This window comes from Chiloscyllium punctatum, chromosome 16, assembly GCF_047496795.1.
Source record: "Chiloscyllium punctatum isolate Juve2018m chromosome 16, sChiPun1.3, whole genome shotgun sequence".
Taxonomy (NCBI): Eukaryota; Metazoa; Chordata; class Chondrichthyes; order Orectolobiformes; family Hemiscylliidae; genus Chiloscyllium; species Chiloscyllium punctatum.
In genome coordinates, this window is record NC_092754.1 from 6,609,748 (window position 1) to 6,637,437 (window position 27,690).

Consider the following 27,690-nt stretch of genomic DNA (forward strand, 5'->3'; position numbering starts at 1 on the left):
AATTCTAAATTGGAGAAAGGCCAATTTTGACGGTATTAGGCAAGAACTTTCAAAAGCTGATTGGAAACAGATGTTCGCAGGTTAAGGAATGGCTGGAAAATGGGAAGCCTTCAGAAATGAGATAACGGGAGTCCAGAGAAAGTATATTCCTGTTAGGGTGAAAGGAAAGGCTGGTAGGTATAGGGAATGCTGGATGACTAAAGAAATTGAGGTTTGGTTAACAAAAGGAAGGAAACATATTTAAGGTATAGACAGGATAGATCGAGTGAATCCTTTGAAGAGTATAAAGGAAGTAGGAGTATACTTAAGAGGGAAATCAGGAGGGCAAAAAGGGGACATGAGATAGCTTTGGCAAATAGAATTAAGGAGAATCCAGAGTTTTTACAAATACATTAAGGACAAAAGGGTAACTAGGGAGTGAATAGGGCCCCTCAAAGATCAACAAGGCGAGTACTTTGCATCAGTATTTACTGTGGAAAAGGATATGGAAGATATAGATGGTGACATCTTGCAAAATGTCCATATTATAGAGGAGGAAATGCTGGATGTCTTGAAATGCATAAAAGTGGATAAATCCCCAGGACCCGATCAGGTGTACCCTGGAACTCTGTGGGAAGCTAGAGAAGTGATTGCTGGGCCTCTTGCTGAGATATTTGTATCACTGATAGTTACAGGTGGGGTGCCGGAAGACTGGAGGTTGACTAACGTGGTGCCACTGTTTAAGAAGGGCAGTAAAGACAAGCCAGGGAACTATAGACTGGTGAGCCTGACCTCGGTGGTGGGCAGGTTGTTGGAGGGAATGCTGTGGGACAGGATGTGTGTGTATTTGGAAAGGCAAGGACTGATTAGGGATAGTCAACATTGCTTTGTATGTGGGAAATCATGTCTCAGAAACTTAATTGAGTTTTTTGAAGAAGTAACAAAGAGGATTGATGAGGGCAGACTGGTAGGTATGATCTATATGGACTTCAGTAAGGCGTTCGACAAGGTTCCCCATGGGAGACTGATTAGCAAGGTTAGATCTCATGGAATACAGGGAGAACTAGCCATTTGGATACAGAACTGGCTCAAAGGTAGAAGACAGAGGGTGGTGGTGGAGGGTTGTTTTTCAGACTGGAGGCCTGTGACCAGTGGAGAGCCACAAGGATCGGTGCTGGGTCATCTACTTTTTGTCATTTACATAAATGATTTGGCTGCGAGCATAAGAGGTACAGTTAGTAAGTTTGCAGATGATACCAAAATTGGAGGTGTAATTGACAGCGAAGAGGGTTACCTCAGATCACAACAGAATCTTGGCCAGATGGGCCAATGGGCTGAGAAGTGGCAGATAGAGTTTAATTCAGATGAATGCGAGGTGCTGCATTTTGGAAAAGCAAATCTTAGCAGGACTTATACACTTAATGGCAAGGTTATCGGGAGTGTTGTTGAACAAAGAGACCTCGGAGTGCAGGTTCATAGCTCCTTGAAAGTGGAGTCACAGGTAGATAGGATAGTGAAAGCAGCGATTGGTATGCTTTCCTTTATTGGTCAGAGTATTGAGTACAGGGGTTGGGTGGTCATGTTGCGGCTGCATACAACATTGGTTAGGCCACTGTTGGAATATTGCGTGCAATTCTGGCCTCCTTCCTATCGGAAAGATGTTGTGAAACTTGAAAGGGTTCAAGTTGCCAGGTGGGAGGATCTGAGCTATAGGGAGAGGCTGAACAGGCTGGGGCTGTTTTTCCTGGAGCATCGGAGGCTGTGGGGTGACCTTATAGAGGTTTACAAAATTATGAGGGACATGGATTGGATAAATAGACAAAGTCTTTTACCTGGGGTCATGGAGTCCAGAACTAGAGGGCATAGGTTTAGGGTGAGAGGGGAAAGATATAAAAGAGACCTACGGGACAATGTTTTCACACGAGGGTGGTATGCATATGGAATGACCTGCCAGAGGAAGTGGAGAAGGCTGGTACAATTGCAACATTTAAGAGGCATTTGGATGAGTATATGAATAGGAAGGGTTTGGAGGGATATGGGCCGGGTGTTGGCAGGTGGGACTAGATTAGGTTGGGATATCTGATCGGCATGGACGGGTTGGGCCATGCGGTATATCTCTATGACTCTATGAGACACTCTCTTACACTTGACCCCAATCTTTTGCCTGCATTCAATTAGTTTTAGTGCAAAGTGCTCAAAGTCTACAACAGCGATGCTGCTGAATAATGGGGGTTTCTTCCCAGTAAAGATTAAGCCTTATTTTAAACTAGTGCAGCTCTTCTCCTGGAATTGTAAAGTACAAAACAGTTCCCTTGCACTGAGCCTTTCAGCTTCTGTCACATCGCTGCTGATGTTGTTACATTGCATTCCAAAGCTTCCAACAAGCTCTTCCTTTTTCTTCAACTGGAATTCTCCTCCTCTCAAACATGTTTGCCCCATTTCCCTTCTCACCTCTTCCCCTCCCCACTGGAACTATGACAGCAGCCTCCTTAACCTCACCTTCCATCCCATCAGCTGCCAGATTCAAAACATTGTACTCTGCCATCTTAAGTTTAACTTAACCATCTTAGTCATCACTCCCCTTCAGTATCATTATGTTGACCTACCCCATTCCACTCTTTGCAGTTCACCTTCCCTCACGACATTGCCTTGTAAGCACAGCACTTTTTAAAAAGCATTTGGTCAGCAATTATGAGCATCTGTGCCTGTTTCCTTGCTCTAATCTCCCTAGAGAAGGTGGTGGTGAACTGCTGCAGTCCATGGTTGGGGACAGAGGGGGAACACCTCTGTTTGTACTGACCCTCCAGGGCCCAATCACTCCTTCCAGCTTTTCACTTGTATTTCATTAAATAGAGTGTACAGTGCTCAATGCTTACTGTGGTCTCCTCTAAAACTTGGAGGGCCAAACGGAAACCTCCTGCGTTCTCCCCACTCAAAGATCTTTCCTTTTGTTGGTTGGTTGGTTGGTGTGTTATGCAAAATGGCAGACTGATATCAACAGCGTGGGTTCAATTCTCACACTGGCTGAGGTCACTAGCAAGGTGCTGCATTCTCAATCTCTCCCTTCTCCTGAGATATGCTATCCCTTGTGTTAAACTCATTGTCAATCATTAGAGGGGAGCCTATGGATTGCTGGGACTATGGCAACTTTACCTTTGGCCCTAATGTTCTTCCTCTCCAATAGTGTTCAGCTCCGATGAAAGATCATTGACTTAAAACATAAACTCTGTTTGTCTCTTTATGGATGCTGTCTGATTTGCCGAGTACCTCCAAGATTTATTGCTTTAGTTTATCAGCATTGGCAGAATTTCAATGTTGTATAAGACACCTAATTAGTGCTGAAAAAAGGTAATTATACGATTTCTCACTTGTTCCTGCAGTGTTGTTGAAGTTCAATAGAAGGGAGCCACTACCTTCCCTCCAACAGGTCACAGAAATTATAGGGCGGCTCATAAAATTGAAGAGAGCATAATTATAAATTAAAAATAAAAGGAATTGCTGGCAAAAAGACAAAACAACACTCAAATCTGATAAACACATTTAAAAGCTTCAGATCTACATTTTAATTTTGACTTTGCTGGAAGCAGCTTTGAGAAAGGACACGAATAAATAGTCATAGAGTTGTACAGCATGGAAACAGACCTTTCAGTACAACTCACCTATGCTGACCAGATATCTGAACTTAATCTAGTCTCATTTGCCAACATTTGGTCCATATTTCTCTAAACCATTCCTATTGGTGTCCCCATCCAGATGCCTTTTAGATGTTATAATTGTTACCAGTCTCCATCACTTCCTTTGGCAGCTTGTTCCATACACGCACCACCCAGTGCGTGAAAAAGCTGCCCCGCAGATCCCTTTTAAATCTTTCCCCTCTCACCATAAACCTATGCCCTCTAGTTTTGGACTCCCCTAACCTGGGGAAAAGAACTTGGCTATTTATCCTATCCACGCTTCCCATGATTTTATCAACCTCTATGAGATCACCCCTCAGCCTCCAATGCTCCAGGAAAAAACAGCCCCAGCCTATTTAGCCTCTCCCTAAAGCCCAAGCCCTCCAGCTCCTGCAACATCCTTGCAAATCTTTTTTGAACTCTTTCAAGTTTCACAATATCCTTGTTATAGCAGGAAGACCAGAGTTGAACACAGTATGCCAAAAGAGGCCTCAACAATATTGCAAGAATATTTCGGGGTCACAGCAAAAGGTTACTTTGTAAAATAGCTGCAGTAGGCAGGCGAAGATCCATCCAGTGAATTAGTTTACAGAATGATTAATGGATCATTTCTGAACAGAGGCTTTGCGAGCTGTACGGGATCGGACAGAGCTGCTTGAGATTCCAAGGAGTTTTGAGAAGAAATTTGCTTCCAATCGGAGAAGAGTTCGCAAGCAGACACTTCGGAATTTAAGGTGATTTGTACAAGTGTCAGAGATAAGAGGAAGAAAGTCATGATAACAATGCGTCAAGATAACCAACCAATCTTTATGGCTTAAATGGCTCTTTTCCCGACCTCCATGACTTGATGGCTGTGACCTGGAATGCACTCTTTGAAAGGATAGTGGGAACGGAATAAATTATACCTTTCAAAAGGGAATGAAAGGGGAAGTTGCAGAAGGGCTTTGGGGGGGGGACAACAGTTGTGGGGGGTGGAGTTAGGGCTAGTCCATTTGCTCATTCATCACCTTGTTAAATGGGCTGAACAAACCCCTTCTGTTCTGCTAGATTCTACATAGAGAGCTTCACATCATAGCAATTTGGAAACATCAGCCAGGCTGTCAAATTAAAATTGAAATATGAACAGCTCAGTTCAATTTTAATGAAATTTTACTGGACCAGTGTGAATTTCCTGAAGTCAGGCCACAATGATCACCCTGATGACTAAGACAGAGCGAGAGAACATTTGGCAAGTGTCACATCTTCTGGGTTTGGGAAACTTGAAGTAGCACACTTTTACACACAAAAAGCCAGAACTTCATTGACACGCCTAAAATCCCCTAACAACTCTGCATATCAGTTCTGCTGTTTGGAACTGGGGGAATGGCAGCTGAGAGGATGGGAGGGAGTGTGGGGGTGGTAAATGTAAATCCACTCTGCAGAGCAAATATATTCTAAAACTTCCTTAGGCTGAAAGTTTTAGAATCCCCACTGAAAGTCACCATTCCTGCACAATTTGAAGAGTTACAATTATCTCATTATGTCTAAATGCTACAACAAATTTAATTTAAAAAAAATCAAATTATTAGGCCAAGTAGCTTTATAATGGCTCCAAGAAGATTCTACACAATACAATTGTCAGGTCTGGGCCATTATTTCCAACAGGATTGCTAACTATGGCTATAGGACAACCTGATGGCTTCTCCGATTCAACTGATAGCCAAATAATGTGGTTCACACATCCCAGTTGGAATTTCAAATAAAAACGTTCTTTCATAGGACATGGGCATCATCACCAGCATTTGTTGCCCATCCCTAATTGCCCTTGAACGAAATGACTTTCTAGACCATTTCTGAGGGTAATTAAGTGTCAACCACATTGTTACGATTCTGGCATTACATGGAGGCCAGGCTGGATAAAGAGGACAGATGTCCTTCCCTAAAGGGACATTAGTAAACCAGATGCATTTTCACAACAACTGGTGATAGTTTTGTGGTCACCATCTTTCAATCTGAGATTTCTGTTTATTGAATTTTAAACTCCACTAGCTGCCATTGTGGGATTTTAACTATGACTCCCAAAGCAATAGCCTGAAGGTCTGGATTATTCGCCCAGTGGCATTACCACTGTGTTACTGTCGCCCTTGAGTGTGAACTCTTTGTTCAGGTATGACATAAAAAGTGGGGTGAACCTCCTACCATTGTTACTTTTAACAAAAGGCCAGAATACCCCTTTTGCATTCACAAAAACGTTCTGGTAAAATGAAAGGATGAGGGAGCTGAAGGGCCTGTTTCTGTGTTGTATGACCAACAAAATGAGGAGGTTCACCCTCACGTACATTGAATTTTGAAAGACAGAAGTGTCAGGGTTTAACAAATGATGTACATACTGTGACTATGAGAAGAGACATGGGTCACATCCTGCTGTAGAACATTACTGGAAACGTTTGTGTCTGACACGTTTGGAGAAGGCCAGGCTTTACGGATTAACTTTCCTGGGCTCTGTTGGATGGCGACACACTCCGTGAACAATTTGAGTCTTTGTCCCGTGAGGTTGAGGCGTGCAGGGCTGATGAGGGGACGCCGGTGATGCAAGGAGCCGGAACTGGATGTTACCGATCCTGCCACTGATGGAGTTGGCGATATCGAGGGTGAAGACGGTCGGCTTCCAGACTTCAAGGAGAAATAATCTACAGAAAGGATGGAACAAACACAGTGGATACAACTCTTGGCATAAATGCCAACAATCAATCCATCAGGAACATTTCTCAATGTTTCCACACCCAGCCTCAGAGACATTAGTGTTTTGATATGGGAGCGCCTGAATGAGGATCTTCTCTATTCAAGCCCTCACAGGGCTGCTTCACAACCAGCATCATCAGAACAGCTGACAACTATATTCCCTTGGGACTGGCTGAATGCACCAAGTTCTCTTTGTACTGACAAGCGACAACATATTTCTTTAACGTGTTGATTTAACAAATGACTTGGAGTCATAGAGGTGTACATCATGGAAAGAGACCCTTTAGTCCAACTCACCTGTGCCAACTGGACATCCTGATCTGACCTAGTCCCATTTGCCAACATTTGGCCCATATCCCTCTAAGCCTTTCCCATCCATGTACTTGTGGAAATGTCTTTTAAATGTTATAATTGTATCTGCCTCTTCCACTTCCTCTGGCAGCTCGTTCCATGTATGCACTACCCTCTGTGAAAATCTTTCACCTCTCATCTTAAACTCATGCCCTATAGATTTGGACTCCCATACCCTGGGGAAAAGATTTTGGCTGTTCACCTTATCTATGCTTCTCATGATTTTTTAAACTTGAGATCACCCCTCACCTTTGTATGCTCCAGGGGAAAAAAGTCCCAGCCTATCCAACCTCTCTTTATAATTCAAACCCTCCAGTCTTAGTAAGAGCCTTGTAAATGTTTTTTGAACCCTTTCCAGTTTAATAACATTCTTCTTTTAACAGGGCAACCAGAACTGTACACAGTACACCAAATATGGCCTCAGTAATGTCTTGTACAGCTCTAACATCACGTCCCTACTCCTGTACTGAATACTCTGACTGCTGAAAGCATGCCTGCCAAACGCTTTCTTCACCACCCTTTCTACCTGTGATGCCACTTTCAAGGAACTAGGTAGCTGCACTCCTCGGTCTTTATTTGACAACACCCCTTCAGGCCTTACCATTAACCGTGTAAGTCCTGCCCTGGTTTGTTGTACCAAAGTGCAACACCTTGCACTTATCTAATTTAAACTCCATTTGCTACTCCTTGACCCCGTTGGCTCAACTGATCAAAGTTCTGTTATACACCTGGACAACTTTCTTCGCTGTCCACCAAGCCACCAATTTTGGCATCATCCACAAACTTACTAACCATGCCTCCTATATTCTCATCCAACTCATCGATGTAAATGATGAGCCACATTTTGCCGCAGTTACTTCAAGCAATCAAGGTGGTCACACAACAGAGGGTCTGCGGGATTCTATCAAAATGACACCGTCCTTGGAAAATTATTGAGAATTGACCAACAAAGTTCAATTAATTTCATAACACCGTATCAGTGTGCCCCACGCCACACAAAAGGAAAAGATAAAATACCTGCCAACAGTACCATCACACCAGCAGAGCCATTCCCATTCTTGTCCCCACTCTGGGGAGGTGAAAGGAGGATCAGGTTCACCACTGATCCATGCCCACCGCCCCAAAATGGAAATGGGGGACTGACCCCTGGTACCTGCCCTGCCTCACACAAACAAGTGATTTGATTTTGATAAGGCTGCCTTTGGAATGGGAGGTGAATCCAGACAGGTATCTTCAAGACAAGGAGGAGGAGGAGAATCTTGAGTTTTTAAAAACAAAAACAAAAAATCCGTAGGAGGGATTCGAGTCTGCACGATGGCAGAGAATCAGAAACAGAAACAAAACTAGCCTTTACAGTGTTTGAACTATTGGAAACATTTCAGTGAATCACAAAAAGAATGGCATTTTGCACTTGTTCCAATCTAAGACAGAGGGGATATAGGATGCAATAAAACAGAATTTCAAATTTCCTTGAGAAACAACTGTTGCCAAGGTACCCTGTCTGAGATATTGATAATGTTTAATATGGTACTTTCTCCTTTCACAACCTCCTTTGTTCCATTGAATAATTTTCAATTCTTTAACTACTGGAGGCCTGTTTTACCTACACTACATCCTCTGCTCTCAACCTTACACTCCTTTTTCTCTTTCCCCTTACATAGTCCATGCTTTCACATTCAGTCACTCGTCTTTGTTCTGAGACAGACTTTGCACTGTATGGTGTAAACCCTGTAACAGGTGGTAAGAGATTCAAAAGGCTTTAAACGAAAAGGATAACAAGTCAGAAGGAAAGGAACATTATCAAAGCTGTGTCGAAAACGAGATAAGATTACAAAAAGGCAAAATCAAAACCGGATCAGAAAGGTGAGACAATGCAGAATGAACAAATCCAGAAATGAAGCCCTGACAATTATACGGATTAAATATTGCAATATGTAAAGGTTTTAGTCTTGAATCAACCATAAAAAGGACACAAACTGTGAAAGCCAAACAGAATTTCAACTCCAAATAAAAAGTAGTCGGGATATTACAGAATTTAGAGGGAGGGTAATGAAAGATTGATGTCCAAAATGGTCATGGAGAAATCCGCTCATTTCTCCAATCAGGTATGAGTCACATGACACTAGGTTATAGTCCAACAGATTTATTTGAAATCACCTGACGAAGGAGCAGTGCTCTGACAGCTTGTGATTTCAAATAGACCTGGAGGACTATAATCTGGTGTCACATGACTTCGGACTTTGCCCACCCCAATCCTACACAAGCATCTCCACATCACACCCATCAGTTAAGCTAGATGTCCTGGTGGAAAAGCATCATGGTATCCATTATCTGCCCGATTACTTTTCCTCTGCCCTTCATTAGGTCTTCGGAGTTTTCCATCCTTCCCTCCACTTCCCAGGGTTTTAAGTTATTTTGTTGCCAGAATGTACGCGTTTGGAGGGAGAAGGAAAGATTGGAAGAAGGGATGGGCTCAGATTTGGTCAGAGTGATGGGCAACTGTTTGTAAGACACATTTGGCCACAGGAGAAAGTGAGGACAGCAGATGCTGGAGATCAGAGCTGAAAAATGTGTTGCTGAAAAAGCGCAGCAGGTCAGGCAGCATCCAAGGAGCAGGAGAATCGACGTTTCGGGCATGAGCCCTTCTTCAGGAATGAGGAAAGTTGCCCAGCAGGCTAAGATAAAAGGTAGGGAGGAGGGATGTTGGGAACGCGATAGGTGGAAGGAGGTTAAGGTGAGGATGATAGGCTGGAGAGGGGGTGGGGGCGGAGAGGTCGGGAAGAAGATTGCAGGTCAAGAAGGCGGTGCTGAGTCCGAGGGTTGGGACTGAGATAACTGAGGGTTGGGACTTGGTGGGGGGGGGGGGGGGGGGGGGGGGGGGGGGGGGGGGGGTGGAGAAAATGAGAAATCTGTCTTCAATGTAAACAGGAACATTTTGTGCATGGCAATTGCTGCTTTGGTAAATTCAAAGTGATGAAGATGCTACACAATGATCAGTGCATTTAATAGAGAGAGAGCTAGGTTCTTGATTTGTGAGGAATTGAGGGTTGAAGGGAGAAAGCCGGAAAATGAGTTTGAGAAACATATCAGTTGTGTCTGAATAGCAGAGCAGACTTGATGGGCCAAATGGCCCAATTCTGCTCCTGTATTTTGCAGTTTTACACCAAAATGGCATTTCCACCAGGTACAACATTCAGAGATATAAGGTATAAATCAGAAATCAGTTCCTCACTTATCATGACTAATGTTACTTAGCATTGCACTTCATGCCTTTTTATTTCTGTGACCAGCAGGAATTGAAGATCAATGAGTTGTTGAGCAAAGTTAAAAAAAAATCACACTACCAGATTATAGTTCAACAGGTTTATGTGGAAACACTAGCTTTCAGAGTGCTGCTCCTTCATCAGGTGGCTCACTTTGTCCATCCCAGTCCAACACTGGCACCTCCAAGTCTTGTTGAGCAAAGATTGTGTACTGACATGCCTGCCTGAAATTTCTTAATAACAGATTTTTTTTTCTTTATTAATAAGAAAGACTGCGATGCTCGATTCCGACAGTCTGGTGAGAACATGGTGACTTTACTTTTTATTTGAACATGGGAAGGAAATGGCTCACCTGAAAATATTTCATTTCACAGCAGAAAGAATATAACTCAGATGGGGAATGAATCAACAAAGAGAATACTGTGAAACAGAACCTGCAGGGACTGTGCATGCTTCAGTACCAACCAGTAACTGTACCAACACAGCCATGTTGTTAAACTGATACTGTCCTTAATATTGGACAGTAGCCAGAGGTACAGTACATAACGTTGCTATAGTCCCAGAAATTCAGAGGGCTGCTCTCCTTCATTACAGACAGATGATCGATGACAGTTTAATCAGCGGGTTGTCACACATCACGTGAGGTGGAGAAGATGGGACCTTCAATGGTAACCTCAGCCAGTGTGGGAACTGAACCCACATTGTTGGCATCACTCTGGCTCATGCTCAAAACATCAACTCTCCTGTTCCTCTGATGGTGTCTAACTGGCTGTTCTTTTCCAGCACCACACTCTGACTCTAATCTCAGAAATCTGCAGTCCTCACTTTCTCCAAACCAGATGTCCAGCCAAGTGAACTAACTGTTCCCACAGGGCAAGATAAATCCCTTCTGAATTGATGAACAATGTTGGATGAAACAGGTTTCCTGCTTTTTACTGACTGTGTGGACCAGTCAATGTTTGTAAAGGATCAAAGTACTCACACTCTGGCCCCTGAGTGCGTCAACTATTTTGAAAAGAAATAAAAACACTGCCTCTAGTTACACACGTTAAAAATGTTCAACCTTTTTAACTTCCATTCTCAGCTGACGTTGTGATGATGCTGTGCTGCTTGTTGTGGTATTGGTTTAGTGTTGTGGCTGCTGTTGGGTAAAGCACATGTAACTTTTTGGGGGCAAGTCACAAGTAATGTTTACTTCTATGATACAATAATTATACAAGAAGAAAGTGCGTCTTTTTTAAAAAAAGATAGCACTTTTAGGATAACTGAATAATTTTAACCATATTTTTGGCGTCTGCATTTTCACGTGATAAGAATGCAACTTTTCTATTTGACTGTCTTTCCAGGTGTGGCTTAATTATAAAGCATTGAACACAGTGGTGTTGTACACCTGTGTTTTTTTGGGCAAGAGTTGTAAACACTTAATCTAATTACTATAAGCATTCTAATTATCATTTGAAATCATCTGAATTTGGTGTTTTAAATGCAAGGCTCTGTGAACCTATTTTTAAAAACATGCACAATTTACAGGGATATTCCACATAGAATAGAACAGTACAGCCCTGCACAGGCCCTTTGGCCCTTGATGTTGTGCCGATCTTTTATCCTACTCTAAGATCAAACTAACCTAGATATCCTTCATTGTACTGTCATCCATGTGGCGATCCAAGAGTCACTTAAATGTCCTTTATGTCTCTGACTCTACTACCACCGCTGGCAATACATTCCACACACCCAGCACACTGTGTGTGAAGAATCTACCTCTGACGTCTCCCCTTAACCTTCTTCCAATCACCTTGAAATTATGCCCCCTTGTAACAGTCATCATTTCTGCCCTGGGAAAAAGTCTCTGACTATTCACTGTATCTGTGCCTCTCATCATCTTGTTCACCTCTTTCAAGTCGTCTCTCACCCTTCTTCACTCTAATGAGAAAACCCTTAGCTCCCTCAATCCTTCTTCATAAGACACACCCTCCAGTCCAGGCAACATGCTGGTAAATTTCCTCTGTACCCTCTCTTAAGCTTCCACATCCTTCCTGCAATGTGGCAACCAGAACTGAACACAATATTCCAAGTGTGGTCTAACCAGGGCTCTACAGAGGCATAACCTTTTCAGGGCATAACTTCTTAAACCCAATCCGCCTGTGAATGAAAGCCAACACACCATACGCCTTCTTCACAAACCAATCAACTTGGGTGGCAATTTTGAGGGATCTATGGATATGGATGCCAAGATCCCTGCGTTCCTCCACACTGCCAAAAATCCTGCCTTTAACCCTGTATTCTGCATTCAAATGCGACTTTCCAAAATGAATCACTTCACACTTTTCCAGGTTGAACTCAACCGTGCCACTTCTCAGCCCAGCTCTGCAGCCTGTCAATGTCCTGTTGCAACCTATTACAGCCCTCCACACTACCCACCACTCCACCAACCTTCATGCCATTGTCAAACGTATAAATGACTTGGATGAGGAAGTGGAAGGGTGGGTTAGTAAAAGAGCAGAGGTGCCAGAACAGATGCCTATGGAACACGACTGGTCACTGAGCAGACTGAATACTTTCCATCGACTATCATCCCTCTGTCTTCTACACAGGCCAGCCAATTCTGTATCCAGACAGCCAAATTTCCCTGTATTCCATGCCTTCTTACTTTCTGGATGAGTCTACCATGGGGAGCCTTAAAAAACACCTCACTAAAATCCATGCACACCACATCCACTGCTCTGCCTTCATCAGTGTGTCATTGATCATTAAATAATTCAATAAGGCTGGTGAGGTTTGACCTCCCCCTCACAATACATGCTGACTATCTTTAATCTAACTATACTTTTCCAAGTAATCATAAATCCTGTCTCTCAGAATCCTCTCCAACAATTTACCCACCATAGATGTAAGACTGACTAGTCTGTAATTCCCAGAATTATCTATATACCCTTTCTTGAATAAGTGAATAACATTTGCCACCCTCCAATCATCTGGTATTACTCCAATGGACGGTGAGGACACAAAGATCATGGCCAAAGGTGCAGCAATCTCTTCCCTTACTGTAGTAACCAGGATATATCCTGTCTGGCTCAGGGGACTTATCTACCCTTACATTTTTCAAAATTTTCAGCACATCCTCCTTCTTAACATCAACCAGTTTGAGCATATCCTCACAAACATCCAGGTCCCTCTCAGTAGTGAATACTGAAGCAAAGTATTCATTAAGGACCTCCCCGACCTCCTCTAACTTCAGGCACAAGTTTTCTCCACTATCCCTAATCAGCCTTACCCTCACCTTGGTCATTCTCTTGTTCCTCACATAAGTGGGGATTTCCTTAGTCCTACCCACTAAAACTTTTTTATGGCCCTTTCTAGCTCTAAGCCCCTTCTTCAGTTCCTTCCTGGCTACCTTGGAACTCTCTAGAGACCTGACCGATCCCTGCCTTCTCAGCCTAATAAAGCTTCCTTATTCCTTTTGACTAATGTTCTACATTCCTTGTCACCCAAGGTTACTTCAATCTACCATCCCTTTCTTGCCCATCCAGCACTACCAGCAAGTGCGCCCTAAGTAACCTCCACATTTCAGTCATGCATTTCCGAGAACATCTCTTCCCAATCTGGGCACCCAGTTCCTGCCTAATAGGATTGTAATGCCACCTCCCCCAATTAAATATCTATCCCTGTCCTTGACTGTAGTAAAGGTCAGGGAGTTGTGATCACTATCACCAATGTGTGTGGGGGGTGGGACCCGGGACCCGGGACCCAGGGAGATAGTGAGGAAAGAAATCAATCTGCGACTGGTACGGTTCAGCAAAGGAGTGAGTCAAATAGTCAGGGCAGGCAGGGACAAAGCAGAGAACAAGGTAGGACTGATAAATTAAACTGCATTTATTTCATTGCAAGAGGCCTAACAGGGAAGGCAGATGAACTCAGGGCATGGCTAGGAACATGGGACTGGGATATCATAGCAATTACAGAAACATGGCTCAGGGATGGGCAGGACTGGCAGCTTAAGGTTCCACGATACAAATGCAACAGGAAGGATAGAAAGGGAGGTGAGAGAGGAGGGGGAGTGGCATTTTCATAACGATAGCATTACAGCTGTACTGGGGGAGGATATTCCCAGAAGTACATCCAGGAATTTACTTGGGTGGAACTGAGAAATCAGAAAGGGATGATCACCTTATTGGGACTGTATCGCATAGATCCCCTAATATTCAGCAGGAAATTCAGAAACGAATTTGGAAGGAGATGTCAGTGAGAATAATAGGGTGATTATGGTAGGGGATTTTAACTTTCCAAACATAGACTGGGACTGCTATAGTGTTAAGATTTAGATATAGAGGAATTTGTTAAACATAGAACATAACAGCGCAGTACAGGCCCTTTGGCCCTCGATGTTGCGCCGACCTGTCATACCAACCTGAAGCCCATCTAACCTACACTATTCCATGTACGTCCATATGCTTGTCCAATGACGACTTAAATGTACTTAAAGTTGGCGAATCTACTACTGTTGCCGGCAAAGCATTCCATACCCTTACTACTCTGAGTAAAGAAACTACCTCTGACATCTGTCCTATATCTATCACCCCTCAATTTAAAGCTATGCCCCCTCGTGCTCGCCGTCACCATACTTGGAAAAAGGCTCTCCCTGTCCACCCTATCTAACCCTCTGATTCTATGTCTCTATTAAGTCACCTCTCAACCTCCTTCTCTCCCACAAAAACTGCCTCAAGTCCCTCAACCTTTCCTCGTAAGACTTTCCCTCCATACCAGGCAACATCCTAGTAAATCTCCTCTGCACCCTTTCCAAACCTTCCACATCCTTCTTATAGTGCGGTGACCAGAACTGTACGCAATACTCCAAGTGTGGCTGTACCAGAGTTTTGTACAGCTGTAGCATAACCTCATGGTTCTGGAACTCGATCCCTCTATTAAAAGCTAAAACATTGTATGCCTTCTTAACAACCCTGTCAACCTGGGTGGCAACTTTCAAGGATCTGTGTAGATGGACACAGAGATCTCTTTGCTAATTTACACTACCAAGAATCCTAACCATTAGCCCAGTACTTTGCATTCCGGTTACTCCGACCAAAGTGAATCACCTCACACTTGTCCACATTAAACTCCATTTGCCACCTCTCAGCCCAGCCCTGCAGCTTATCTATGTAAGTGTGTGCAAGAAAATTTTCTGATTCAGTATGTGGATGTACCTACTGGAGAAGGTACAAAACTTGACCTACTCTTGGGAAATAAAGCAGGGCCATTGACTGAGGTGTCAGTGGGGAAGCACTTTGGGGCCAGTGACCATAATTCTATTAATTTTAAAATAGTGATGGAAAAAGGATAGACCAGATCAAAAAAGTTGAAGTTCTAAATTGGAGAAAGGCTAATTTTGATGGTATTAGACAAGAACTTTCAAAAGCTGACTGGGTGCAGATGTTCGCAGGTAAAGAGACGCCTGGAAAATGGGAAGCTTTCAGAAATGAGATAACGAGAATCCAGGAGACAGTATATTTCTGTTCGGATGAAAGGAAAGGCTGGTAGGTAGGTATAGGGAATACTGGATGACTAAAGAAATTGAGGGTTTGGTTAAGAAAAAAAAGGAAACATGTCAGGTATAGACAGGATAGATCGAGTGAATCCTTAGAAGAGTATAAAGGGCAGTAGGAGTATACTTAAGAGGGAAATCAGGAGGGCAAAACGGGGACATGAGATAGCTTTGGCAAATAGAATTAAGGAGAGTCCAAAGGGTTTTTACAAATACATTAAGGACAAAAGAGTAACTAGGGAGCGAATAGGGCCCTTCAAAGATCAGCAAGACAGCCTTTGTGTGGAGCCGCAGGAGATGGTGGGGGGGATACCAAATGAGTATTTTGCATCAGTGTTTATTGTGGAGAAGGAAATGGAAGATATAGACTGTAGGGAAATAGATGGTGACATCTTGAAAAATGTCCATATTACAGAGGAGGAAGTGCTGGATGTCTTGAAACGCATAAAAGTGGATAAATTCCCAGGACCTGACCAAGTGCACCCTAGAACTCTGTAGGAAGCTAGGGAAGTGATTGCTGAGCTTCCTGCTGAGATATTTGTATTATCGATAGTCACAGGTGAGGTGCTGGAAGACTGGAGGTTGGCTAACGTGGTGCCACTGTTTAAGAAAGGTGGTAAGGACAAGCCAGTGATCTACAGACCAGTGAGCCTGATGTCGGTGGTGGGCAAGTTGTTGGAGGGAATCCTGAGGAACAGGATGTACATGTATTTGGAAATGTAAGGACTGATTAGGGATAGTCAACATGGCTTTGTGTGTGTGAAATCATGTTTCACAAACTTGATTGAGTTTTTTGAAGAAGTAACAAAGAAGATTGATGAGGGCAGAGCAGTAGATGTGATCTATATGGACTTCAGTAAGACGTTCGACAAGATTCCCCATGGGAGACTGATTAGCAAGGTTAGATCTCACGGAATACAAGGAGAACCAGCCATTTGGATACAGAAATGGCTCGAAGGTAGAAGGCGGAGGGTGGTGGAGGGTTTGTTTTTCAGACTGGAGGCCTGTGACCAGTGGAGTGCCATGAGGATCGGTGCTGGGCCCTCTACTTTTCATCATCTATGTAAATGATTTGAATGTGAGCATAAGAGGTATAGGTAGTACGTTTGCAGATTACAACGGGATCTTGATCAGATGGGCCAATGGGCTGAGGAGTGACAGATGAAGTTTAATTTAGATAAATACGAGGTGCTGCATTTTGGGATCGCAAATCTTAGCAGGACTTATACACTTAATGTATAAGTGTACTCCTAGGGAGTGTTGCTGAACAAAGAGACCTTGGAGTGCAGGTTCATATCTCATTGAAAGTAGAGTCGCAGGTAGATAGGAGAGTGAAGGCGGCGTTTGGTATGTTTTCCTTTATTGGTCAGAGTATTAAGTATAGGAGTTGGGAGGTCATGTTGCAGCTATACAGGACATTGATTAGGCCACTGTTGGAATATTGTGTGTAATTCTGGTCTCCTTTCTATTGGAAGGATGTTGTGAAACTTGAAAGGGTTCAGAAAAGATTTACAAGAATGTTGCCATAGGGAGGATTTGAGCTATAGGGAGAGGCTGAATGGGCTGGGGCTGTTTTCCCTGGAGCATCAGAGGCAGAGGACTGACCTTATAGAGGTTTATAAAATCATGAGGGGCAGAGATAGGGTAAATAGACAAGGTCTTTTCCCTGGGGTCGGGGAGACCAGAACTAGAGGGCATAAGGTTAGGGTGAGAGGGGAAAGATATAAAAGAGACATAAGGGGCAACTTTTTCACACAGAGGGTGGTACGTGTATGGAATGAGGTGCCAGAAGTGGGGAAGGCTGGTACAATTGCAACATTGAAGAGATATCTGGATGGGTATATGAATAGAAAGGGTTTGGAGGGATATGGGCCGGGTGTTGGCAGGTGGGACTAGATTGGGTTGGGATATCTGGTCGGCATGGACGAGTTGGACTGAAGGGTCTGTTTCCATGCTATACATCTCTATGACTCTTTGTAGGGTAACGGGTCTGTGTGGATTACTCTTTGGAGGGTCGAGTGTAGACTTGCTGGGCCAAATGGCCTGTTTCTACACTGTAGGGAATCTAATCTAAATAACATCACAGTTCCAAGTAATGATCCATGCTGTAAGGTCATCACCCTTAAATCCTGATACTTCTGCATGAACACACACACACACACACACACACACGCACGCACGCACACACTTCAAACCACCACACTGACTGCAACTAGTCCTTATTCCAGCCATTCTCTCCAAACCCTCACTACAATCAAAACTGGGGTGAGAAAAAAAACATTTTTGCCAGTCTTATATACAGTGCTGCTGTATTCAGGAGTTTTGAACACACCGGTACACAGAGTTTTGCCGTCCCGAGGTCAAAGTAGGTAACTAGGAAAATTGGAGATGTCAATCACAAACATGGAAGTCTACCATTTTCTCTTGGTGTGGAGGTGCCGGTGTTGGACTAGGGTGGACAAGGTCAGAAGTCACATGACACCAGGTTATAGTCTAACAGGTTATTTGAAATCGCAAGCGTTTGGAGGATTGCTCTTTAGTCAGGTGACTTTGGGAACAATCTGAGTAAATCAGGTGTTTCAGGTCCTTAAGGTGGCATTTTCGTGTACGTCAAGTGTGCAACAAAGCTTTGGTATAAATTCCACCACAGCCTTGTATAGTCCCAAACCCCTGGTCACATTTAGAAAAGAAATTCGCATCAAACATCTGTCGGACAGTTAAATGAGGCCCAAACGTCATGTGGAATCGAGTTTCTATGTTAGGCATTAAGTATTGTTGAACAAAGAACATTTTATCAAAATTTTTCAAGTTGCACTCTTCAGGATAATTTGCAAGAAATACCAATTCAAGGGGAGACCAACATTTTTCAGCGATTCTCAAGTTCTGTACTACCAAATGATTATTGTTAAAAGGTAATTAGTGGATACCATTGAATGACAGAATGGTTACAGCATTGACAGAGGCAATTCAGCCCATTTTACCCACTTAACATTAGGTAAAAGCAACTCACTCAGGCCCATTCCTGCGTTTCATTTTCCCTGCACATTATGGCTCTCCAGATGGTTATCTAATTTGAAAACCTCAACTGAATCTGCCTCTGGCACACTCCCAGATAGTTTTCTTTCCCAAATTCTAGTCACTCATTGTGTAAAGACTTTACTTCTTTAGTCGCCTCTGTTTCTTTTGACAAGATGATGCGGTGATTCTCAAACTGTTTAAACTTTGTTTAAAAAACAAAAATCCTATTCAACGTTCAAAACACAGCAGAAGTGAAAAAAGGAGTTTGAGACATAGAAAATAACGATTAAAGTTGCTGGAAAGGTTCAGCAGGCCTGGCAGCATCGATGAAGAGAAACGTTTTGGATTCTCAAGGAAGGAAGGGTTACTGGACCTGAAACATTAACTCTGATTCCTCTCCACAGATGCAGTCAGATCTGCTGAGCTTTTCCAGGGACTCCTGTTTTTGTTTCTGATTTACAGCATCCGCAGTTCTTCCAGTTTTTAAATTGAGTTCAGTTACTGTGGTATTGTGGAGAAATGTAGCAGCCTACTTAGACACACTCATGGTTAAAAAATGAGACCAATTAAGCTGTAATGATAACACAGTGAATATTAAGCTGGGTGTCATATCATCTTTCAATAATGCCTAGATGCCTTTGGAGTTTGCCATATCAGACAGACAAAGCGTCGAATGTGACATTCAAAAAGACTGTTGTTCTAACAATACAGGTATAGCCTGTCCTTAACAATACACTCAAGTGTCTAGAAGGTGTGCTTCCTGTTGTGTGCGCGCGTGTACTTATGTGTGCACGTGCGTGTTGGTGTACTCTGTGCGCTCGGTACATGGCACTCAAAGCTTGCACCTTAAAAACAAGTGCAGCATCAAAGAGCAAACTGAAGCCTGACTGCACAAAAACACTGACAATTGGAGCAGACCATTTGGCCCATCGATTCCATTGCACCACTCAATATGGTCATGACTGACTTTTGGCTTCAGCCCACTGTTTTGATCACTCAATTCCTTCAGAATGCAAATAGTACTTTCACAAATAGAGATGCGTCACAAAACTGGTCCCCTTTTTCCTAAAAGCTGTTCCTTTTCTCAAGGATACAGTGTCCTAGACTTTTTTTTTTAAAAGAGGGGTCTTAAATGGGCTGGGCTCAGATTAGACAAATTTGGTACAGAGATGAAATGAATTTTGGGAGGCCTTTTGTTTATATGTAAACAGATAAGACTTCAGGCCAAGATGGTCATGTTTTAGAAGTGATCTGTATAATGGAAGTGGATTGGTCAGCTCTCTAGCTGAGCAATTCGGTCCAGAACTAGTTGGGAGTTCAACAGTAAGCTGCGTGGAAACAGGCGCTCTCTCTCTCTGCCCTTCTAACTTCAATTTTTTATTGGTGTTTAAGGGGGTTTGCTTAATGGGACTGTTGTGTATATTTGGAATGGCATAATTAAGTCTCGTTTGGATGGACTGAGTTCTGTAGGGGTTCTTTATTCTGTTCTTTGTGTTTCATTGTGTAATTGTGCAAATAAATTTCTGTCAGTTTTAAAACCTAGTAAATCAACCTCGCTCACCTCCTCTGGGTAATTTTCACCGAACACTTAACCAAAACAAATTGCCAAGTTATGCTCTGGGTTGACTGCTTAAGAGTGTTTTGAGTGGTCTGGCCTCGTCCATAACAGACTCTTCAATTCTCTGGGATGGAGAACTCTAAAAGATTTTACAATCCTTTGATTGAACAAATTTCCCCTCAACTCAGTCCTAAAAGATCCAACATCTCTGCTCTCAGCTTAGAGCAGTAGAAATGATCTCTGACCATCTATCCAAAACAGCCCCTTCAGAATCTTGTCCACTGTAAAGAAACCGCCTCTCATTCTTCAAAACTCCAGATTTATTTTTTAATTACAAAAATATACTTTATTCATTAAAAAAAGGTCTTATGTATATATGTAGTCACAAACGCAGCTTGGTTCTAACACTGTAGCATATCAAGGAAACAAACAAACATTGGAGTTTGACTCTATCCAAACAAACCAAAGGCATCTCTTACTTGAACCAGACTGTAGTTACATGCATGTGAGCGTGTGACACAGCGCGTCTCTCTCGCTATCTGTCTGATAACTGAATGGACCCCATTTAATTTCAGTAGGAAGACCTCAGTTAGTGGTCTTCAAAACTCCAGATAAGACTGACCTACTTTGTTTCAGCCTCTGAATTCTTTATTCCACTGGATGTTGAGCACAATGGAGCAGGAATTTCTGCATCATGTTACAGGGTGCGAACTATATTGACACTCATGCTGTTTTAGTTATAAAAACTGGGGTTCAATTCTGTTACCATGATAATGGAGTTTATGTTTGATAATGCAAACATATTCAGCTGGCTCAGAGAAAGCAATCTCCCCAGAGTAAATGAATGTTGTTGCAGAGGCCAGAACTTTGTTGCTAAAATCTTGCACTCTGTGATTCTGATTTATTACATGCTGAGGAGATGAAGTGTTTAGTTAATCATGCTGTAAATCTGCAATCTACCCTCATTATCACCACAAAATGATCCCTCTACTGTCACTCCATAGGAACCAGGGGGTGTATTCAACCCCTTGCGATTCGATGCATTCCCACTTTTGTCTTCATCCTTTGGCTAATAAAATCTACCAATCTCAGATTTGTAATCAATCTAGGGACAATTGCAGATGAAAGTTCCAAAATTCTACCACCCTTTGAGTACTGAAGTGTTTTTGAATTCCAATCCTAAAATGCCTGGCTCCAATTTTCAGAATAGATCCCCAACCAGCGGGAATAGTTTCTCCCAATTTACCATTTCTCAGATCTTGAAAGCTTCAATCAAATTACCCATTAACCTCAGGATCGTAATTTAACTCACAATTTGATCCCTGAAGACTACTCCTAGCATAAAGTCACCAAAGTCATGGAGGACTATAGGGCAGCTCCCTCACTCTGGTGTGGGTTTAACCTAAGGGTCACTACACCTCCGGTGAGGGGAGAGGTTGAGAAGCAGAGACTTTCATGGTAACCTCAGCTGGTGTGGGTTTTGAACCCACGCTGTTGGATTCATTCTGCATTGCAAACCAGTTGTCCAATCAACTGAGCTAACTGACTCTGTAATGTAACCACCTTTTCACTCACGTACACTTACAACAATTCAAGAGCTATTTTGTGTATTATGAAGAAACCTACCTGAAGGTGGTGAGTCCTTGGAGATTGTTGTTTGGGATGGTGGCCGACTCCCACTGAACAAATAGCCGGAATCTGTTAGAAACGAACATAAAAATGTTTAGATCCCAGTACTGGAGTTCACTTGAAACACTCAACAACTCTGACTGCTTAAAATGTTTAGACATTGAATTATTGCCACATTTATTGGCTCAATAGCAGAGGCGAGATAAAATTAATTACTTCAAAATTAGATGGCCCACAATAATCTGGATCAATTCTAGACATGACCATCTGCAATGGTTCACAGAGGAAGCAGATAGAGCTCAGCACTCATCCTTCCTTTTTGTCGAGTTAGCATGCAGGTACGTGAATAGTTGAGGAGAATGGTGAAGACGACAATTTATCTAACAAGTAATGAGGTGTCAAATAACTGGAATATTATAGCACTACTCGCTGCATAAATACTGTTCATGGGAAATAAAACCGTGCCAGTTTCCCTGTGAGTATTCTATATATCTCACATTACAATATACTGACAGTAATTTTATTACTTCGGGGATTACATTGTGGACTTTGTTCACAGAATTTGAGAATGATACATTACAGAAAGTGCCGTTTGGTCCTTTGCGACTGTACTAGCTCTTTGATATGCCCATCCAGTTTGTCTGACTCCTTTGTTCTTTCCCCTTAAAGATGTTTCCCTTCAAAAATTCATCTCATTCTCTTTTGAATGTGACTATTAAGTCTCTATCCCAAATAATAATAGCTCTCTGCATAAACAAAAAGATGTTTCTTTAGGTCACCTTTCTTTTGCCAACCACCTTAAATCCATGTCCTCAGAGTCCTGACCCTTTCCCCAATGGAAACAGTTTCTCCATAATTACTCTATTGAACACCTTAATTAAGTTTTCTATTAATCTTCCCTGCTTTAAGGAAAACAGCGTCATTTCTCCAAACTCTCAAGCTAGCATCTTGAAAACATTCTACACTTTGTAAAGCTTTGTCATCCTGCCTGAAGAATGGTGTCTAGAATTGAACATAACACCCTTGCTATGGGCTATCTAGTGTTTAATAAAATGAGAGTCAGAGAGATGTAGGAGCACAGAAACAGACTCTTCAATCTATCTTGTCCATGCCCACTAGATATCCTAAATTAATCTAGTCCCATTTGCCAGTTTTTGGCCCACATCCCTTTAAACCCTTCCAATTCATATACCCATCCAGATGCCTTTTAAATGTTAGAATTGTACCAACCTCCACCACTTCCTCTGTCAGTTATCCCACAGATCTTTTTTTAAATCTTTCCCTTCTCGCCTCAAACCTACGCCCTCTAGTTTTGGACTCACTGAGAAAAAGACCTTGTCTACTCACTCTATCCATGGCCCTTATGATTTTATAAACTTCTAGGAGGTCACTTTTCAGCCTCCACCGTTTCAGCGAAAAAGTCTATTCAGCCACTCCCTATAGCTCAGATCCTCCAATCCCACCAACATCCTTGTAAATCTTTCTTTGCACCCTTTCCAGTTTAACAACATCCTTCCTATATAGTGGGGAGACCAGAATTGAATACAGTATTCTAAAAGTGGTTGGCATAACTTCCTTGTTTGTGAATGTTAGTCATCGACCATTAAAAACATGCACTGAACATGCTTTACCAGAGAAGAATGTATTTTCATGGATATGCTTGGGAACTTGACTAAACTAAGATTGTGACCACTGGAAACAACCTGATATTTAATGTAGAAGATACAGCAGAAGCTTTTATTCTCTCTAAAAGATTGCCTGTAGCTAGCAAACTTAGCTTAGAAGGAATGAAACAAGAAATAATTCCTGGCTACAATCCCTATAACCACCTTGCTTCATAAAATACACTTTAGCACCCTGTTTGCACCACACCTCTCCCCCCAATCCTGTCACCCCTGCCTAAGGCAGGAAACTCCTCTGGGTGCTGAAAAACAGAATTCATTTATCTTGGTAATCCCCATTGAAACATTAGAAAATAACAGTTACTAGCCATGAGCAAGCCATTTAGCCCCTTTAGTCTGCTGCACCATTTAACACAACCGTGACTGATATCATCTCGGCCTCAACTTGCCCGCTCTTCATAACCTGTTATTTATGAACAATCTCTCTATCTCCTTCTTAAACCTACACAAAATCCCAGCACCCTGGGGTTTGAATTCATGACCCTTTGAGAGAAGTAATTCCTCATCTTTGGTTTTAAATCTGCTACCTCTTATCCAAACCTATGACCTCTCATTGCCTCACATGAAAAACATCATCTCTACATCTACGTTGCTAATCTCCTTTAGCATCTTCTCTCCCTCAATTAGATCTCCTCTCATTTTTCTAACTCAGGAAGTACAGGTCTAAACTGCCCAATCTCTCTCCAAAAGACAAACTCCTCATCGCCGGAATCAAACTTGTGAAGCACCTCTGAACTGTCTCCAATGTAACCACGTTCTTCCTCAAGTAAGGGGATCAAATTGGATATAAAACTCCAGGTGTAGCCTCACTAATGCCTTGTACAGTTCCAGCAACACTTCCCCACTTTTATACTCTATTCCTTTAGTGATAAATGAAAAATTAGGACAGGGAGAAGTATCCTCATTTTGGCTATGGATATTACAGAAGCCAAACCCTGCCTTTGCATGCTATTAAAGGAGAAAAATAGAACCACGATGGAGACAAGATCATTAAGTAGATTCACAAAGTTTGTTCAAGAGATAATTGTACTCCGTCAAGAACTGGTAGACGGGTTACCCATTTCCAACATTCACAGGTCCAATTTCAAACCAGAAAGCACAACAGATTCCACAAATAGATTAGATTAGATTACTTACAGTATGGAAACAGGCCCTTCGGCCCAAAAATCCACACCGATCCTCTGAAGAGCAACCCACCCAGACCCATTCCCCTACATTTACCTCTTCACCTAACACTATGGGCAATTTAGGATGGTCAATTCACCTGACCTGCACATCTTTGGATTGTGGGAGGAAACCGGAGCACCCGGAGGAAATCCACGCAGACACGGGGAGAATGTGCAAACTCCACACAGAGAGTCGCCTGAGGTGAAATTGAACCCGGGTGTCTGGCGCTGTGAGGCAGCAGTGCTAACCACTGTGCCACCGTGCTGCCCTAGCAAAACAAGAGAGGAAAAAATTAAAAAAAACAAAGCGGTTTAAATCTATTTCAAAGTTTAACTCAAAGAGCATCCTCAAAGTATCCAAGATGGCGGTAGAGTTGGGGTCATGAGCCGGAACTCCTCTGTTCCTTCCATTTCCTTTCTTTTCCTCTTTTCATGTGTTTTTTCCCCTGTTCTACTTATCTCCTGTTCCCAGAGGGCATGGGTGGTATCTAGTTGAGCCAGCACAGACTCGAGGGACTCCAGGCCTCAAGGTGAAGCCCAGCATGGACTTGAGTTGAAGCCCAGCACGGCCTCATCTGCTTTTTTTTTGTCTCTCTTTTTCAGCTTTAGAAGGACTAACATGCTGAACTTTTAACGTTATTTCTTAATTTTCCTAACCTATACCTAAGACGCTGCCAGAATTGACACCATTGTACATTTCTCACTGTACTCCAGTACTTGAGTACATGTGACAACAAAACCTAATTATTTCATTTTTTTTCCAAAATTTCTAACACACTGAATTCCCACTTTCTGCTTTGGCTATTTCAAACTATTGGATGACTCAATTATTTTCTTTAAATCACAAAAACTGACAGAACTATCAGCAGGTTATAGATTTGATCTATTCAACAAAAGCAGGAATACCTTCTGACTGAAACTGTGTTTGAAAAGTTGTCAATATTAACGGCAAAGTGGAGCTTTGCTGGCCTACTGTGCTGACTATTCCACAGGTCTTTGATCTGCCTGGCATCTCCGAGCTCACTTCAAAGAGGTGCAAAGACAGGAGGAGGTGATAAAAGGAAGTTTTCTTTCTTCACTGAGTTACAGCGTACGGTCAAGTAACTGTAGGATAAACTGCAGAGTATTTCCAAAAACCACTACATCAAACATTTGATAGAATAGAATCTTTCGCATTGTTCGGAGTAACAACACATTTCCCCTGGAATTAAAGCAAAGCATTTTTGACATTCCTTTCACCATGACTTTGCTCAAGTTCCTTTCAGGTGTTGGGAGCTGCTGGCGGAAAAATGAATGTGGCTGGTAATCCGCGGGAACCTTCACGCTGTCACAAAACAGGGGGAACAATGATCCCCAACACCTGCAGGTCAGAGGTCAAGGAGTCAATCTCTAAAGCATCTTGGAGTCGAATGTTAGGACTACTCAGAGCAGTGAATTTGTCAAACTGGTACGATACGCTGCTCGTTTCTTCATGAGCAGGTGCGAGCCGAGTATGTGTCGATTATAATAGTAGGACCCTTTAGTCTTTTTGTTCCCCAAAATTCTTAAAACAGATTTATCTCTTCCCTCACATAGTCAGTGAACCTTACTGCCCCACACACATAGGAAGTAGTTAAAGGTAGAGAAGACATTACTAGAGAAAAATGTGAATGATGGGAACATTTTGAGAAGATAATGGTTTGTGGAAAAAAAAAACTCAAGACCAGTTCCTGATACTTAACATAAGTATTCCTGCATTCAAAAAGCTAGTTAAAACACAGTTACAATTGCTGATCACGTATGAATTGAACAGTTGATTCAACATATTGAGATGAAGATTTGGGGAAAGAATATTTGACCAAAATCTTGCACAACCACAAAAACCACTACTTCAAACATTTGATAGAATAAAACCTTTCACATCATTTGCTGTAACAACACATTTCCCCTGGAATTTTTTATTTAAGAAGAATAATTCAGTGAGCGACTACCACAACGTCATAAGCAGTCACACTCTACTTTCTGACATGCGACAACACATTGCAGTGTGGGAGGTCACTGGAACACTCAAGGTGACCTCAATAGCCAGAAGGCTAGTGCTGTACCATACTGGGATGGTAGCCCCAATTCCTATGCTTAAATCTCAGGAGTGGAATTTGAACCAAGAGCACTACCAAGTGAGCCACAGTTAAAGGAGGTGAAGCTGAGCTATGCTATTGCAAAGAGGAGGAAAGCATAAGTGGAGAATTTGCTCTGTGAAGGAAGAGGTATGAATGGGGAAAAAAAGTATGTTTTTCAATAAAACGTACTGCTGAGGGAATCCAAATGTGGGGTCGGGGAGGGAAGCAGGGGGACGGGAAGGTACATCTGAAATACTGCTCTATTTGATAATAATGGATTGGAAGATGGGAAGGCGTGAGGTTAATTTGTATCAAACTGAAATATTCTGACTAAATTGAGATTCTTGAAGATGAAGATAAGATAGGTATAAAAACGTAGAATGAGATACTGCACTGTAATCAAACATACTTCTCATCACAAATCACCAGAAAAGTTGGTCCCCGAGTTCCAGGAGACCCCCAGCTTAAATACCCCCATTCAAATCCAGCTGCACTGTGGAAAGGATACAAAAGGAACAAATTAATTGCCCATTCTTTTTAACACAGTCATTGTTTTCCTTTCAAGTGAGGAGTAATGAGGGAAGATGCTCTTTCAGATCAGATAATCAGTGATTCCTGCTGACCCCCTTCAAGCCGCCTGTGTACATGTTTCACCTGCCTTTGTGTGTTCGAGTGATCAGAGCCACGTCAACAGCTATTGTTCTCCATCTCTCAACTCCATTCATCACCATCTGAAACTGACAGGCCTTCAAGGAAATAGGGGCTGCAGCCAAACTTGAACTCATGCAAGGCTGTCAGCCCCAAATCATAAATCTTTCTGGGGTCAACTACTTGTCTTCAACTGACACCCGCATACCATCATTTATCACGTCAAGTTGGTCGCTTTACTATCGTGTCGTCTGCAATGGCTGGCTGCAAATGTAAGGTGCAACTTTCAGTTGAGAAAGCAAGGGGCATTTTCACCATCTGCTTTTGTGCATCCCCCCCCCCCCCCCCCAAAGTTCATTCTTG

General features: G+C 42.5%; 1 protein-coding gene across 3 annotated transcripts in view; it reads right to left on the reverse strand.

Moving 5' to 3' along the window:
* The window catches only part of tmem201 (transmembrane protein 201), a 166,506-nt gene that overhangs the window by 23,117 nt on the left and 115,699 nt on the right, over positions 1-27,690 (reverse strand). For 2 of the 3 annotated variants that reach the window (XM_072586131.1, XM_072586132.1), the window contains exons 8-9: positions 21,730-21,801; positions 6,023-6,322 (exon numbers count right to left, since the gene is read on the reverse strand). In XM_072586131.1, coding sequence (XP_072442232.1) covers positions 6,023-6,322; positions 21,730-21,801 — 372 coding nt within the window. The remainder of the gene's footprint in view (positions 1-6,022; positions 6,323-21,729; positions 21,802-27,690) is intronic. The other variant, XM_072586133.1, reaches the window with a different exon arrangement.